The sequence below is a fragment of the Caloenas nicobarica genome, chromosome 5, assembly GCF_036013445.1.
Source record: "Caloenas nicobarica isolate bCalNic1 chromosome 5, bCalNic1.hap1, whole genome shotgun sequence".
Lineage (NCBI taxonomy): Eukaryota > Metazoa > Chordata > Aves > Columbiformes > Columbidae > Caloenas > Caloenas nicobarica.
In genome coordinates, this window is record NC_088249.1 from 1,997,349 (window position 1) to 2,010,648 (window position 13,300).

Consider the following 13,300-nt stretch of genomic DNA (forward strand, 5'->3'; position numbering starts at 1 on the left):
TGTTGTTGTTTGGTTTCACTTGCAAAGCTGTTTTGCAAGGGAACATGGGAGGGTGGGGTGGTCACAATGGGGACCCTCCTCCTTCTGCACCAGGCAGGAACTTGCTGCCATTTCGCCCTATTCCTGAAGTTGCTGCATTCCACATGCTGAGCCTCATGCCTGTTTGACAGAGGCACCTGGGAAGGTGGAGTGGGTAGGGGGGTGTTTCTTCTGCCACCCTGAGTGTGGACTTGCTTCTGTTCATCCCTTGCTGCTGACCCGCCTTCCTCAGTTAGGCAAGGGGAGGAGACAGGAATCCCTTGTTCTCTGTTTCTTGCTGGTGGTCTTACATGCCCACGAACGGCTAGAGCTTGATCCCACCAGTTGATTTCCTTTTCCAGCTCCTTGATACTTCTCAGCCTTTCCACCTCCAATCGCAGCTCTACTACCAGGTTGAGCAGGTCATCTACCTGCTCACACCTCACACAACTGCTTTCTGTGTTACCACTCCATACCAGTGAAACAGTCTGACATGCTGTGCAGTCTGAAGTCTGGGTGGTTCCATGTTCCTGTGGCAGCTCTGTCTGAGTTGCCACCTCATTCCTGTAGATTGCAGAGTATTTACCTTTGCTCCAGATCAGCCGCTTTTACGGCGATACCCTTGGCGGGACCGTGGCTCTGGGTTGTCCCCCTCGCCTCAGCCTTAGATCTTCATGTAGCTGTGGCTGTGCACGTTGTTTCACTGCATTTAAATCGCCTGCAGTTGCTCCGTAGTTGCTGCTGTACTTGTCGTTCGCCGCTGACTGACTGACACCCACATCAGCTCTTCTGCAAAATGCTCCCTGCTTCTGCAGCAGCTCAGCAGCGTATTGGCTTTGTGTGGCAAGGTCGTGTTTGCCAGGGATTACAGCAGTGTCTTCTCTGAGAAGCTGCACCGTGTGCCTGTGTTCCCCGAGGAAGTGATGCACAGACGCAGATGCAGCATTTGTTCAAACACAAGTTTTATTGGCAACTTTGCACATGCTAAAGCTCCCAGAAGGAACGAACGCTGTCAAAGTCAGGAGTGCGGTCGCTGTCCGGGTGGAGACGGAGTCCCTGTCACAAGCCTCCTCGCGATGGCCTCTTCAGCTGCATCGGGTCCCACTCCCCAGCGAGTGCTTTTGCTGGGCAGGAAAGGTGCAGCAGCAGTTCCCACTGCCGACTGATTGGCGTGTTCCACGTGTCCAGCGTGCTCGTTTCTGCGGCATCAGCTCCCCGGGGCAGAGTGTCCCCCAGACCCCAGAGGACACGCAGAGGCAGATAGAGCCCTTTGTCGCCAATGTAGACATCACCGGCTGCTGTGCTGGGGAGACCACTGAGAGGGGAACGCTGCCACTCTTGGCAGAGCACTGCTGCACAGGGTGTTCCCTTTGCTTTCTGTGCCCTGCTTTCTCCTCTCTTTTTCCTTCCTGGAAGACACTGTCACCTGCCAGCAGCTGTGACCTCCGCAAACACAGCTCTGTACAGGAAGACCTCTTTCAGTGTCAGTGGAGCACCAGTCTACGAAGCCGACTTCGCAGTGCTAGAAACTCAAGCCACGCGTCCTCATAGGCATCAGGATCCTGCTCCAGGTGCTGGAAGAGGTTGAGCGGTTCAGCCGTTCGCAAATCCGGCGGCAAGATAATCACCTCGGAAACCTTCTCATTGCCGATGAAAAAGTGGTTCAGGCATCTGTCCTCCAGGCAGCTGCGCAGGTACTGCAGGATGTCCTCCAGCCGCTCCAAGAAATCCCTCCTGCCCCAGTCCGACAGGGGTATGGTGGTCAGCAGGTGCATCAGAAGGGTCACAAAGGTAGAGTTGGAAAAGTCTCTGCCCAGCAGGCTCTGGACACAGAGCTGCAGGCATCTGAGGTGGACGCTGTCAGGCTGTGCCTGCCTGGCAATATGCCTGAAGAACTTCATCTCTGCCACAGAGTAGCTCTCCAGCCAGGTCGTGCTTGGGGTGTAGGCAGCCTCTGTATTGTGGCTGCTCAGGAAGATGTCCGAGTCGCCTTGCTGCACCCCAAAGATCAACTCAATTAAGAGCCTTTTCTCCTGGCCTTGTGTCACTTGGAATTTGCAGGAGCGGTCGGAGGGCAGCATTGTTAGGCGGTGTGTGGCTGATTCGGGCAGAATCCTCCAGGAATGTCTCACCACGTTCTGGAACCAGCGCGCAATTTTCTGCACATGTAGGTAGGAGTCAGTGCAGAGGTCATGTAGGATGCTGGGGCCCTCCTTCCTCCTCTGCTCCTCTTCGGGGTCATGGAGGAAGCAATGTGTCTCTCCTGCCAGCTGCTCCATCTCACAGGTACACACCAGCTCCACCCGGATGCGAAAGTACCTCATGGGCCACGCGGAGCCCTGCTCGAGGTGGAAGATGTGTCCACGGGGTGGCTTCAGGGGCAGAAGCAGGCAGTAGGTGATGTCTTCTTTATGAGGACTACAACCTTGGAAGGCACTGCCCACCTCAATGGCTTTTTCCAGCACCGGGTACCACGGATTGAAGAAGACATACTTGAAGACAAAGAGGAATCTTTCCATCAGTTTGTTCACAGCCTCGCAGTCTCTGTCCGAGTTCTGAACTGGCCTCTGGATGTGCTCATCAATAAACTTTCCCAGGTCATCTGCATCCTCATTGTCTTCTTCGGCTTCCTTCTCCTGCGTGTCGTTGCCGGAGTTCTCCTCTTCTCTCTCTGGCTCACGGCTCCGTTTCCTGAGCCAGCAGCAGAGCCCGAAGAGCAGGACCAGGACTCCAGCAAGGGCCCAGCATTGCCAGTGCTGCAAGGCAGAGAGGAGCAGGGGTGCCCAGGCAAAGCCGCTCTGCTCCTGGTTCCTGTGCTCCTGGCTCATCTCCTCTACCTCCTGCCACAGCCGAGTCATCTCCCGGTTCAGCATCTCCGCACGCTGCTCCATGCGCTCGCGCGTCTCCTCATCCGGCTCATAGCCGACCGACTGCACGTTCAGGGTAAGAATTTGCCAAATCCCAAAGAAAATGTCCACGATAGCCATGGCCTGCAGGAGAAGGGAGAGAAGGGGCTCAGTGGGGCTGGGCAGGAGGGAGGGGACTGGCGGTGGAGGGAGTGGGGCCGGGGACCAAGGGAGCTGGGGCATGTAGGAGCGGGGCCAAGGCAGCTGGGAGGCAGCAAGGGCTGCCCCAGCCCCGGCGGCGGCTGCTCCGAGCCCTGGCCAAGGTGCTCCCGCGAGCGGCTGGGCCCTCCATGCAGGGTGAGAACCCACCCCCGGGGGCCGCGTTTCTGCCCCGGCCCCCGTCCAGCCCGGCCTCCCCCCACCTGCGCACTCACCGCTGGCCCAGGCCGGACTGGGGCAGCGCTGCTGCCGGGGCCCCTTATATACCACCCCGTGGAGACTGGTCCCCTCTGATGTCACAGGCGCCAGAGCGCGTCACAGGCACGCCCGCCGGCCAGCCCGCCCTTCGGCCCCACTCACAGCTGCCCCGGGGTCCCGGTGAAGGCTGGGCCAGAGTTCATGTTCTTCACAGGCCCTTGCGTGGTCCTTCATGTTGGGTTTGTTGTCCTCTGCCTGCCCATGGCAATCTCACAATCATAGAACGTTTCGGGATGGAGGGAGCCCACGAGGAACATGTAGGCCAACCCCACCTGGAGCACTTTGTGCGGTTCTGGGCGCCACAGGAGAGGAAGGACATATGTCCAGAGGAGAGCGAGCAGGATGGTGCAAGGCCTTGAGGGCAAGACTTCTGAGGAGTGGCCTGGGTCACTTGTCTTGTTCAGCTTGGAGAAGAGAAGGCTGAGGGGTGACCTCATTGCAGTCTACAGCTTCCCGTGGCAGTTGCACATCGCCTGACAATATCCCAAGCTTTTGATAGGATGCTTGATGGCTCTTCAGCACCTACTGTGCCCCGCTGTGCCCCACTGTGCCTGTGTCCACGTACACAGCTGGGATGGTGCTGACGGTCACGTCTTCCCCACAGCTGGGGTCAGGGTGACTTCACCTCCCCGTGGCTGAGTGGGCAGGAGGGGTGTGACCCTTGGTCAATTGACAGGGTCCTCCACAAAGGAGGTTCCCCGAGAAGCTTCTGGACGATGTTGTAATGCCCACAGCCAGATCTGACCAGGGTATCTAATGGGGTCCCCTTCGAAGACCCCTTTTGAGTGGCCTTCTGGGAGCAGCGGCTCTGTGAACTGGAGCCCTCCTCTTAGACGGGGACGCTGTCTGAGGAGACTTCCCGGGATTGAGAGCGCCTCACCTCCTCCCTTGGGTGAGTGGTTGTTTTTCTCTGCTGGATATACCCTTGAGTGAGTCGCGGCCTAAACCAGGCAAGTGAATATTTGTTCTGGGTACCCTTGAGTGAGAGGCCTCTAGTTTGGTTTCTGGTGAGTGTACGCATGCACACCGTGGATTTTGGTGATTCTTTGTAGTCACACCCCAATAATGTCCTGAGCTGATATCCGAGTCTGTGATTTATGTTGTCGGAGTGCTAAGTAATTGGTATAAACCCAGGTTCCAGTATAAGTTGTGGAACAAGCCGTTAGAGAGCAGTGCAGGGGAAAGGGAGCTGGTGGTCCTGGGGGACAGCAGGATGACCATGAGCCAGCACTGGGCCCTCGTGGCCAGGAAGGCCAATGGGACCTGGGGTGGATTAGAAGCGGGGTGGTCAGTAGATCAAGAGGGGTTCTCCTGCTCCTCTACTCTGCCCTGGTGAGACCGCATCTGGAATATTGTGTCGAGTTCTGGGCCCCTCAGTTCCAGAAGGACAGGGAACTGCTGGAGAGAGTCCAGCGCAGCCACGAAGATGCTGAAGGGAGCGGAGCACCTCCCGTGTGAGGAAAGGCTGAGGAGCTGGGGCTCTTGAGCTGGAGAAGAGGAGACTGAGGGGTGACCTCATTCATGGGGATCAATATGGAAAGGGTGAGTGTCAGGAGGATGGAGCCAGGCTCTTCTTGGTGACAACCAATGGTAAGACAAGGGGCAATGGGTTCAAACTGGAACACAAAAGTTTCCATTTAATTGTGAGAAGAAACTTCTTCATGGTGAGGGTGCCAGAGCCTGGCCCAGGCTGCCCAGGGAGGTTGTGGAGTCTCCTTCTCTGGAGTCATTCAAACCTACCTGGACACCTTCCTGTGTAACCTCATCTGGGTGTTCCTGCTCCAGCGTGGGGATTGAACTGGATGAGCTTTCGAGGTCCCTTCCAATCCCTGACATTCTGGGATTCTGTGATACTCTGATTCTATTTGTAGCCTGTTTATTGGCTACACATTCCAGCTAGAATAAAGTCTGTTTTGGAACTTATTGTCTGCATAAAATTGACATTTGTGGTGCCTCCATGACACTGAGTCACGGGAAATTCAGATGGGACATTCCCAAGAAGTTCTTCCCTACGTGGGTGGTTGGCCGCTGGAACTGGCTTCCCAGGGAAGGGGTGACAGTAGCAAGGCTGTCCGAGTTCAGGGAGTGTCTGGACAACAATCTTAGGTATATGGTTTAATTTTAGGTGGTGCTGCGAGGACCTGGGGGTTGGAATTGGTGATCCACATGGGTCCCTTCCAAGTCGAGATATTCTATGCTACTACCCGGAGAGCCATGCAAGGCCAGGATGTTTTGTGGTAACGCAAGGTGCAGGGAGGCAGAAGAGTTCCTGAAAAGGCAGGTCTGCCGGCAGACCAGGGCAAGAGTGAATGAATTCTTTTTTTCACTCTGCGTGGGCATGTAGCTCTCGCTTTACCTACTAAGCTGCCTTAACTCAACGCACAATTTTTCCCACTTTTACCCTTCAGATTTTCTCCACTGTGCCACTGGAGGAAAGGGCTTGAGCAGCTGTGTGATGCCAAACTGCCTGCTGGGATGAACCCACAACGCCTGGGAAGCCAAAGCCAAGTGAATCATGAAACCAGTACCCACCACATCAGCTCTTCTGCAAAATGCTCCCTGCTTCTGCAGCAGCTCAGCAGTGTATTGGCTTTGTGTGGCAAGGTGGTGTTTTTTGCCAGGGATTACAGCAGTGTCTTCTGTGAGAAGCTGCACCCTATGCCTGTGTTCCCCGAGGAAGTGATGCACAGACACAGATGCAGCATTTGTTCAAACACAAGTTTTATTGGCAACTTTGCACATGCTAAAGCTCCCAGAAGGAACGAACGCTGTCAAAGTCAGGAGTGCGGTCGCTGTCCGGGTGGCGACGGAGTCCCTGTCACAAGCCTCCTCGCGATGGCCTCTTCAGCTGCATCGGGTCCCACTCCCCAGCGAGTGCTTTTGCTGGGCAGGAAAGGTGCGGCACCAGTTCCCACTGCCGACTGATCGGCGTGTTCCCCATGTCCAGCATTCTCGTTTCTGTGGCACCAGCTCACGGGAGACTGTCTGGGGTGGGCAGAGAGTCTCCCAGACCCCAGAGGACACGGAGAGGCAGATGGAGCCCTTTGTCGCCAATGTAGACATCACCGGCTGCTGTGCTGGGGAGACCACTGAGAGGGGAATGCTGCCACTCTTGGCAGAGCACTGCTGCACAGGGTGTTCCATTTCCTTTCTGTGCCCTGCTTTCTCCCCTCTTTTTGCTTCCTGGAAGACGCAACACAGCTCTGTACAGGAAGACCTCTTTCAGCGTCCTTGGAGCACCAGTCTACAAAGGCGATGTTGCAGCGCCAGAAACTCAAGCCATGCGTCCTCATAGGCATCCGGATCCTGCTCCAGGTGCTGGAAGAGGTTGAGCGGTTCAGCCGTTCGCAAATCCGGTGGCAAGATAATAATCTCGGGAACGTTGTCATTGCCAGTGAAGAAGTGGTTCAGGCATCTCTCTTCCAGGCAGCTGCGCAGGTACTGCAGGATGTCCTCCAGCCGCTCCAAGAAATCCCTCCTGCCCCAGTCTGACAGGGGTATGGTGGTCAGCAGGTGCATCAGAAGGGTCTTCAAGGTATAGGTGGAAAACTCTATGCGCAGAAGCCTGTGGGCGCAGAGCTGCAGGCATCTGAGGTGGACGCTGTCAGGCTGCGCCTGCCTGGCAATATGCCTGAAGAACTTCATCTCTGCTACAGAGTAGCTCTCCAGCCAGGTCGTGCTTGGGGTGTAGGCAGCCTCTGTATTGTGGCTGCTCAGGAAGATGTCCGAGTCGCCTTGCTGCACCCCAAAGATCAACTCAATTAAGAGCCTTTTCTCCCGGCCTTGTGTCACTTGGAATTTGCAGGAGCGGTCGGAGGGCAGCACTGTTAGGTGGTGTGTGGCTGATTCGGGCAGAATCCCCCAGGAATGTCTCACGATGTTCTGGAACCAGCGTGCAATTTTCTGCACATCTAGGTAGGAGTCAGTGCAGAGGTCGTGTAGGATGCTGGGGCCCTCCTTCCTCCTCTGCTCCTCTTCGGGGTCATGGAGGAAGCAACGTGTCTCTCCTGCCGGCTGCTCCATCTCACAGGTACACACCAACTCCACCCGGATGTGAAAGTTCCTCGTCGGCCACACGGGGTCCTGCTCGAGGTGGAAGATGTGTCCACGGGGTGGCTTCAGGGGCAGAAGCAAGCGGTAGGTGATGTCTTCTTCACGGGGACTCCATCCTTCAAAAGCGCTGCCCACTTCGATGGCTTTTTCCAGCAATGGGTACCACGGATTGAAGAAGACATACTTGAAGACAAAGAGGAATCTTTCCACCAGGTTCTTCACAGCCTCGCAGTCTCTGTCCGAGTTCTGAACTGGCCTCTGGATGTGCTCCACAAAAAACCTTGCCGGGTCATTTGCATCTCTCTCTGGCTCACGGCTCCGTTTCCTGAGCCAGCAGCAGAGCCCGAAGAGCAGGACCAGGACTCCAGCAAGGGCCCAGCATTGCCAGTGCTGCAAGGCAGAGAGGAGCAGGGGTGCCCAGGCAAAGCCACTCTGCTCCTGGTTCCTGTGCTCCTGGCTCATCTCCTCTACCTCCTGCCACAGCCGAGTCATCTCCCGGTTCAGCATCTCCGCACGCTGCTCCATGCGCTCGCGCGTCTCCTCATCCGGCTCATAGCCGACCGACTGCACGTTCAGGGTAAGAATTTGCCAAATCCCAAAGAAAATGTCCACGATAGCCATGGCCTGCAGGAGAAGGGAGAGAAGGGGCTCAGTGGGGCTGGGCAGGAGGGAGGGGGCTGGCGGTGGAGGGAGTGGGGCCGCGGACCAAGGGAGCTGGGGCATGTAGGAGCGGGGCCAAGGCAGCTGGGAGGCAGCAAGGGCTGCCCCAGCCCCGGCGGCGGCTGCTCCGAGCCCTGGCCAAGGTGCTCCCGCGAGTGGCCAGGCCCTCCATGCAGGGTGAGAACCCACCCCCGGGGGCCGCGTTTCTGCCCCAGCCCCCGTCCAGCCCGGCCTCCCCCCACCTGCGCACTCACCGCTGGCCCAGGCCGGACTGGGGCAGCGCTGCTGCCGGGGCCCCTTATATACCGCCCCGTGGAGACCGGTCCCCTCTGATGTCACAGGCGCCAGAGCGCGTCACAGGCACGCCCGCCGGCCAGCCCGCCCTTCGGCCCCACTCACAGCTGCCCCGGTGTCCTGGTGAAGGCTGGGCCAGAGTTCATGTTCTTCATGGGCCCTCGCATTGTGCTTCACGTTGGGTTTGTTGTCCTCTGCCTGCCCATGGCAATCTCACAATCACAGAACATTTTGGGTTGGGAGGGGCCCACGAGGACCATCTAGGCCAACCTCTGACTCTGCACCTGGCAAGCTTCAAGTTAAATCACACAGCCATTGAATCATTGAAGTTGGTAAAGAGCCTTAAGATCATCGAGTCTACGGGAGGCTGGAGAGCAGCCGAACAGAAAGAGATGTGGGGGTTTGGGTTGATGGGAAGTTGAACATGAGTCACCAGTGTGTCCTGGCAGGCCAAAGGGCCAAGCGTGTCCTGGGGCACACAAAGCACGGCATCACCAGCCGGGCGAGGGAGGAGATTGTCGGGCTGCACACTGCGCTGGTGCGGCCCCACCTGGAGCACTGTGTGCGGTTCTGGGCACCACAGGAAAAGAAGGACATGAAACTCTTAAGAGTGTGTCCAGAGGAGGGCGAGCAGGATGGTGCAAGGCCTTGAGGGCAAGACTTCTGAGGAGTGGCCTGGGTCACTTGTCTTGTTCAGGTTGGAGAAGAGAAGGCTGAGGGGTGACCTCATTGCAGTCTACAGCTTCCCGTGGCAGTTGCACATCGCCTGACAATATCCCAAGCCTTTGATAGCATGCTTGATGGCTCTTCAGCACTTACTGTGCCCCGCTGTGCCCCACTGTGCCTGTGTCCACGTACACAGCTGGGATGGTGCTGACGGTCACGTCTTCCCCACAGCTGGGGTCAGGGTGACTTCACCTCCCCGTGGCTGAGTGGGCAGGAGGGGTGTGACCCTTGGTCAATTGACAGGGTCCTCCACAAAGGAGGTTCCCCGAGAAGCTTCTGGACGATGTTGTAATGCCCACAGCCAGATCTGACCAGGGTATCTAATGGGGTCCCCTTCGAAGACCCCTTTTGAGTGGCCTTCTGGGAGCAGCGGCTCTGTGAACTGGAGCCCTCCTCTTAGACGGGGACGCTGTCTGAGGAGACTTCCCGGGATTGAGAGCGCCTCACCTCCTCCCTTGGGTGAGTGGTTGTTTTTCTCTGCTGGATATACCCTTGAGTGAGTCGCGGCCTAAACCAGGCAAGTGAATATTTGTTCTGGGTACCCTTGAGTGAGAGGCCTCTAGTTTGGTTTCTGGTGAGTGTACGCATGCACACCGTGGATTTTGGTGATTCTTTGTAGTCACACCCCAATAATGTCCTGAGCTGATATCCGAGTCTGTGATTTATGTTGTCGGAGTGCTAAGTAATTGGTATAAACCCAGGTTCCAGTATAAGTTGTGGAACAAGCCGTTAGAGAGCAGTGCAGGGGAAAGGGAGCTGGTGGTCCTGGGGGACAGCAGGATGACCATGAGCCAGCACTGGGCCCTTGTGGCCAGGAAGGCCAATGGGACCTGGGGTGGATTAGAAGGGGGGTGGTCAGTAGATCAAGAGGGGTTCTCCTGTCCCTCTACTCTGCCCTGGTGAGACCGCATCTGGAATATTGTGTCGAGTTCCGGGCCCCTCAGTTCCAGAAGGACAGGGAACTGCTGGAGAGAGTCCAGCGCAGCCACGAAGATGCTGAAGGGAGTGGAGCATCTCCCGTGTGAGGAAAGGCTGAGGAGCTGGGGCTCTTGAGCTGGAGAAGAGGAGACTGAGGGGTGACCTCATTAATGGTTATAACTATGTAAAGGGTGAGTGTCAGGAGGATGGAGCCAGGCTCTTCTCGGTGACAATCAACGACAGGGCAAGGGGCAATGGGTACAAACCGTCCTGGGAGGTTCCATTTAAATATGAGAAGAAGCTTCTTCGTGGTAAGATATATAGAACACTGGAGCAGGCTACCCAGGGAGGTTGTGGAGTCTCCTTCTCTGGAGTCATTCAAACCTACCTGGACACGATCCTGTGTAACATTATCTGGGTGTTCCTGCTCCGGCGTGGGGATTGGACTGGATGATCTTTCAAGGTCCCTTCCAATCCCTGACATTCTGTGATTCTATTTCTAATCTGTTTATTGGCTACACATTCCAGCTAGAATAAAGTCTGTTTTGGAACTTATTGTCTGCATAAAATTGACATTTGTGGTGCCTCCATGACACTGAATCAGGGGAAATTCAGATGGGACATTCCCAAGAAGTTCTTCCCTACGTGGGTGGTTGGCCGCTGGAACTGGCTTCCCAGGGAAGGGGTGACGGTAGCAAGGCTGTCCGAGTTCAGGGAGTGTCTGGACAGCAATCTTAGGTATATGGTTTAATTTTAGGTGGTGCTGCGAGGACCTGGGGGTTGGAATTGGTGATCCACATGGGTCCCTTCCAAGTCGAGATATTCTATGCTACTACCCGGAGAGCCATGCAAGGCCAGGATGTTTTGTGGTAACGCAAGGTGCAGGGAGGCAGAAGAGTTCCTGAAAAGGCAGGTCTGCCGGCAGACCAGGGCAAGAGTGAATGAATTCTTTTTTTCACTCTGCGTGGGCATGTAGCTCTCGCTTTACCTACTAAGCTGCCTTAACTCAACGCACAATTTTTCCCACTTTTACCCTTCAGATTTTCTCCACTGTGCCACTGGAGGAAAGGGCTTGAGCAGCTGTGTGATGCCAAGCTGCCTGCTGGGATGAACCCACAACGCCTGGGAAGCCAAAGCCAAGTGAATCATGAAACCAGTACCCACCACATCAGCTCTTCTGCAAAATGCTCCCTGCTTCTGCAGCAGCTCAGCAGTGTATTGGCTTTGTGTGGCAAGGTCGTGTTTTTTGCCAGGGCTTGCACAGGGGTGTCTTCTGTGAGAAGCTGCACCCTATGCCTGTGTTCCCCGAGGAAGTGATGCACAGACGCAGATGCAGCATTTGTTCAAACACAAGTTTTATTGGCAACTTTGCACATGCTAAAGCTCCCAGAAGGAACGAACGCTGTCAATGTCAGGAGTGTGGTCGCTGTCCGGGTGGCGACGGAGTCCCTGTCACAAGCCTCCTCACGATGGCCTCTTCAGCTGCATCGGGTCCCACTCCCCAGCGAGTGCTTTTGCTGGGCAGGAAAGGTGCGGCACCAGTTCCCACTGCCGACTGATCGGCGTGTTCCTCGTGTCCAGCGTGCTCGTTTCTGTGGCACCAGCTCGCCGGGGAGTGTCTGGGGTGGACAGAGAGTCTCCCAGACCCCAGAGGACACGCAGAGGCAGATGGAGCCCTTTGTCACCAATGTAGACATCACCGGCTGCTGTGCTGGGGAGACCACTGAGAGGGGAATGCTGCCACTCTTGGCAGAGCACTGCTGCACAGGGTGTTCCCTTTCCTTTCCATGCCCTGCTTTCTCCCCTCTTTTTTCTTCCTGGTTGATGCAACACAGCTCTGTACAGGAAGACCTCTTTCAGCGTCCTTGGAGCACCAGTCTACGAAGCCGATGTTGCAGCACCAGAAACTCAAGCCATGCATCCTCATAGGCATCCGGATCCTGCTCCAGGTGCTGGAAGAGGTTGAGCGGTTCAGCCATTTGCAAATGCGGGGGCAAAATAATCGTCTCGGGAACGTTGTCGTTGCCAGTGAAGAAGTGGTTCAGGCATCTGTCCTCCAGGCAGCTGCGCAGGTACTGCAGGATGTCCTCCAGCCGCTCCAAGAAATCCCTCCTGCCCCAGTCTGACAGGGGTATGGTGGTCAGCAGGTGCATCAGAAGGGTCTTCAAGGTATAGGTGGAAAACTGTATGCGCAGAAGCCTGTGGGCGCAGAGCTGCAGGCATCTGAGGTGGACGCTGTCAGGCTGCGCCTGCCTGGCAATATGCCTGAAGAACTTCATCTCTGCCACAGAGTAGCTCTCCAGCCAGGTCGTGCTTGGGGTGTAGGCAGCCTCTGTATTGTGGCTGCTCAGGAAGATGTCCGAGTCGCCTTGCTGCACCCCAAAGATCAACTCAATTAAGAGCCTTTTCTCCGGGCCTTGTGTCACTTGGAATTTGCAGGAGCGGTCGGAGGGCAGCATTGTTAGGCGGTGTGTGGCTGATTCGGGCAGAATCCTCCAGGAATGTCTCACCACGTTCTGGAACCAGCGCGCAATTTTCTGCACATCTAGGTAGGAGTCAGTGCAGAGGTCGTGTAGGATGCTGGGGCCCTCCCTCCCCCTCTGCTCCTCCTCGGGGTCATGGAGGAAGCAACGTGTCTCTCCTGCCGGCTGCTCCATCTCACAGGTACACACCAACTCCACCCGGATGCGAAAGTTCCTCGTCGGCCACACGGGGTCCTGCTCGAGGTGGAAGATGTGTCCACGGGGTGGCTTCAGGGGCACAAGCAGGCGGTAGGTGATGTCTTCTTCACGGGGACTCCATCCTTCAAAAGCGCTGCCCACTTCAATGGCTTTTTCCAGCAATGGGTACCACGGCTTGAAGACGACATACTTGAAGACAAAGAGGAATCTTTCCACCAGGTTCTTCACAGCCTCGCACTCTCTGTCCCAGTTCTGAACTGGCCTCTGGATGTGCTCCACAAAAAACCTTCCCGGGTCATTTGCATCTCTCTCTGGCTCACGGCTCCGTTTCCTGAGCCAGCAGCAGAGCCCGAAGAGCAGGACCAGGACTCCAGCAAGGGCCCAGCATTGCCAGTGCTGCAAGGCAGAGAGGAGCAGGGGTGCCCAGGCAAAGCCGCTCTGCTCCTGGTTCCTGTGCTCCTGGCTCATCTCCTCTACCTCCTGCCACAGCCGAGTCATCTCCCGGTTCAGCATCTCCGCACGCTGCTCCATGCGCTCGCGCGTCTCCTCGTCCGGCTCATAGCCGACCGACTGCACGTTCAAGGTAAGAATTTGCCAAATCCCAAAGAAAATGTCCACGATAGCCAT

General features: G+C 56.3%; 3 protein-coding genes across 3 annotated transcripts; all 3 read right to left on the reverse strand.

Moving 5' to 3' along the window:
* Nucleotides 1-1,502: 1,502 nt before the first annotated feature.
* On the reverse strand, nt 1,503-3,005 carry LOC135989063 (inositol 1,4,5-trisphosphate receptor-interacting protein-like 1). Its single transcript, XM_065635590.1, has one exon. The coding sequence runs from the start codon at nt 3,003-3,005 to the stop codon at nt 1,503-1,505; it is 1,503 nt and encodes a 500-aa protein (XP_065491662.1).
* A 3,558-nt stretch (nt 3,006-6,563) lies between these two features.
* LOC135989706 (inositol 1,4,5-trisphosphate receptor-interacting protein-like 1) lies at nt 6,564-8,015 on the reverse strand. The gene has a single exon (XM_065636723.1). The coding sequence runs from the start codon at nt 8,013-8,015 to the stop codon at nt 6,564-6,566; it is 1,452 nt and encodes a 483-aa protein (XP_065492795.1).
* Nucleotides 8,016-11,848: 3,833 nt separating this feature from the next.
* LOC135989716 (inositol 1,4,5-trisphosphate receptor-interacting protein-like 1) lies at nt 11,849-13,300 on the reverse strand. Its single transcript, XM_065636740.1, has one exon. The coding sequence runs from the start codon at nt 13,298-13,300 to the stop codon at nt 11,849-11,851; it is 1,452 nt and encodes a 483-aa protein (XP_065492812.1).

What these genes read in the sequence shown, in the direction of transcription:
- LOC135989063 (XM_065635590.1), bottom strand. Translation starts at nt 3,005, where the DNA reads ATGGCTATCGTGGACATTTTCTTTGGGATTTGGCAAATTCTTACCCTG.
- LOC135989706 (XM_065636723.1), bottom strand. Translation starts at nt 8,015, where the DNA reads ATGGCTATCGTGGACATTTTCTTTGGGATTTGGCAAATTCTTACCCTG.
- LOC135989716 (XM_065636740.1), bottom strand. Translation starts at nt 13,300, where the DNA reads ATGGCTATCGTGGACATTTTCTTTGGGATTTGGCAAATTCTTACCTTG.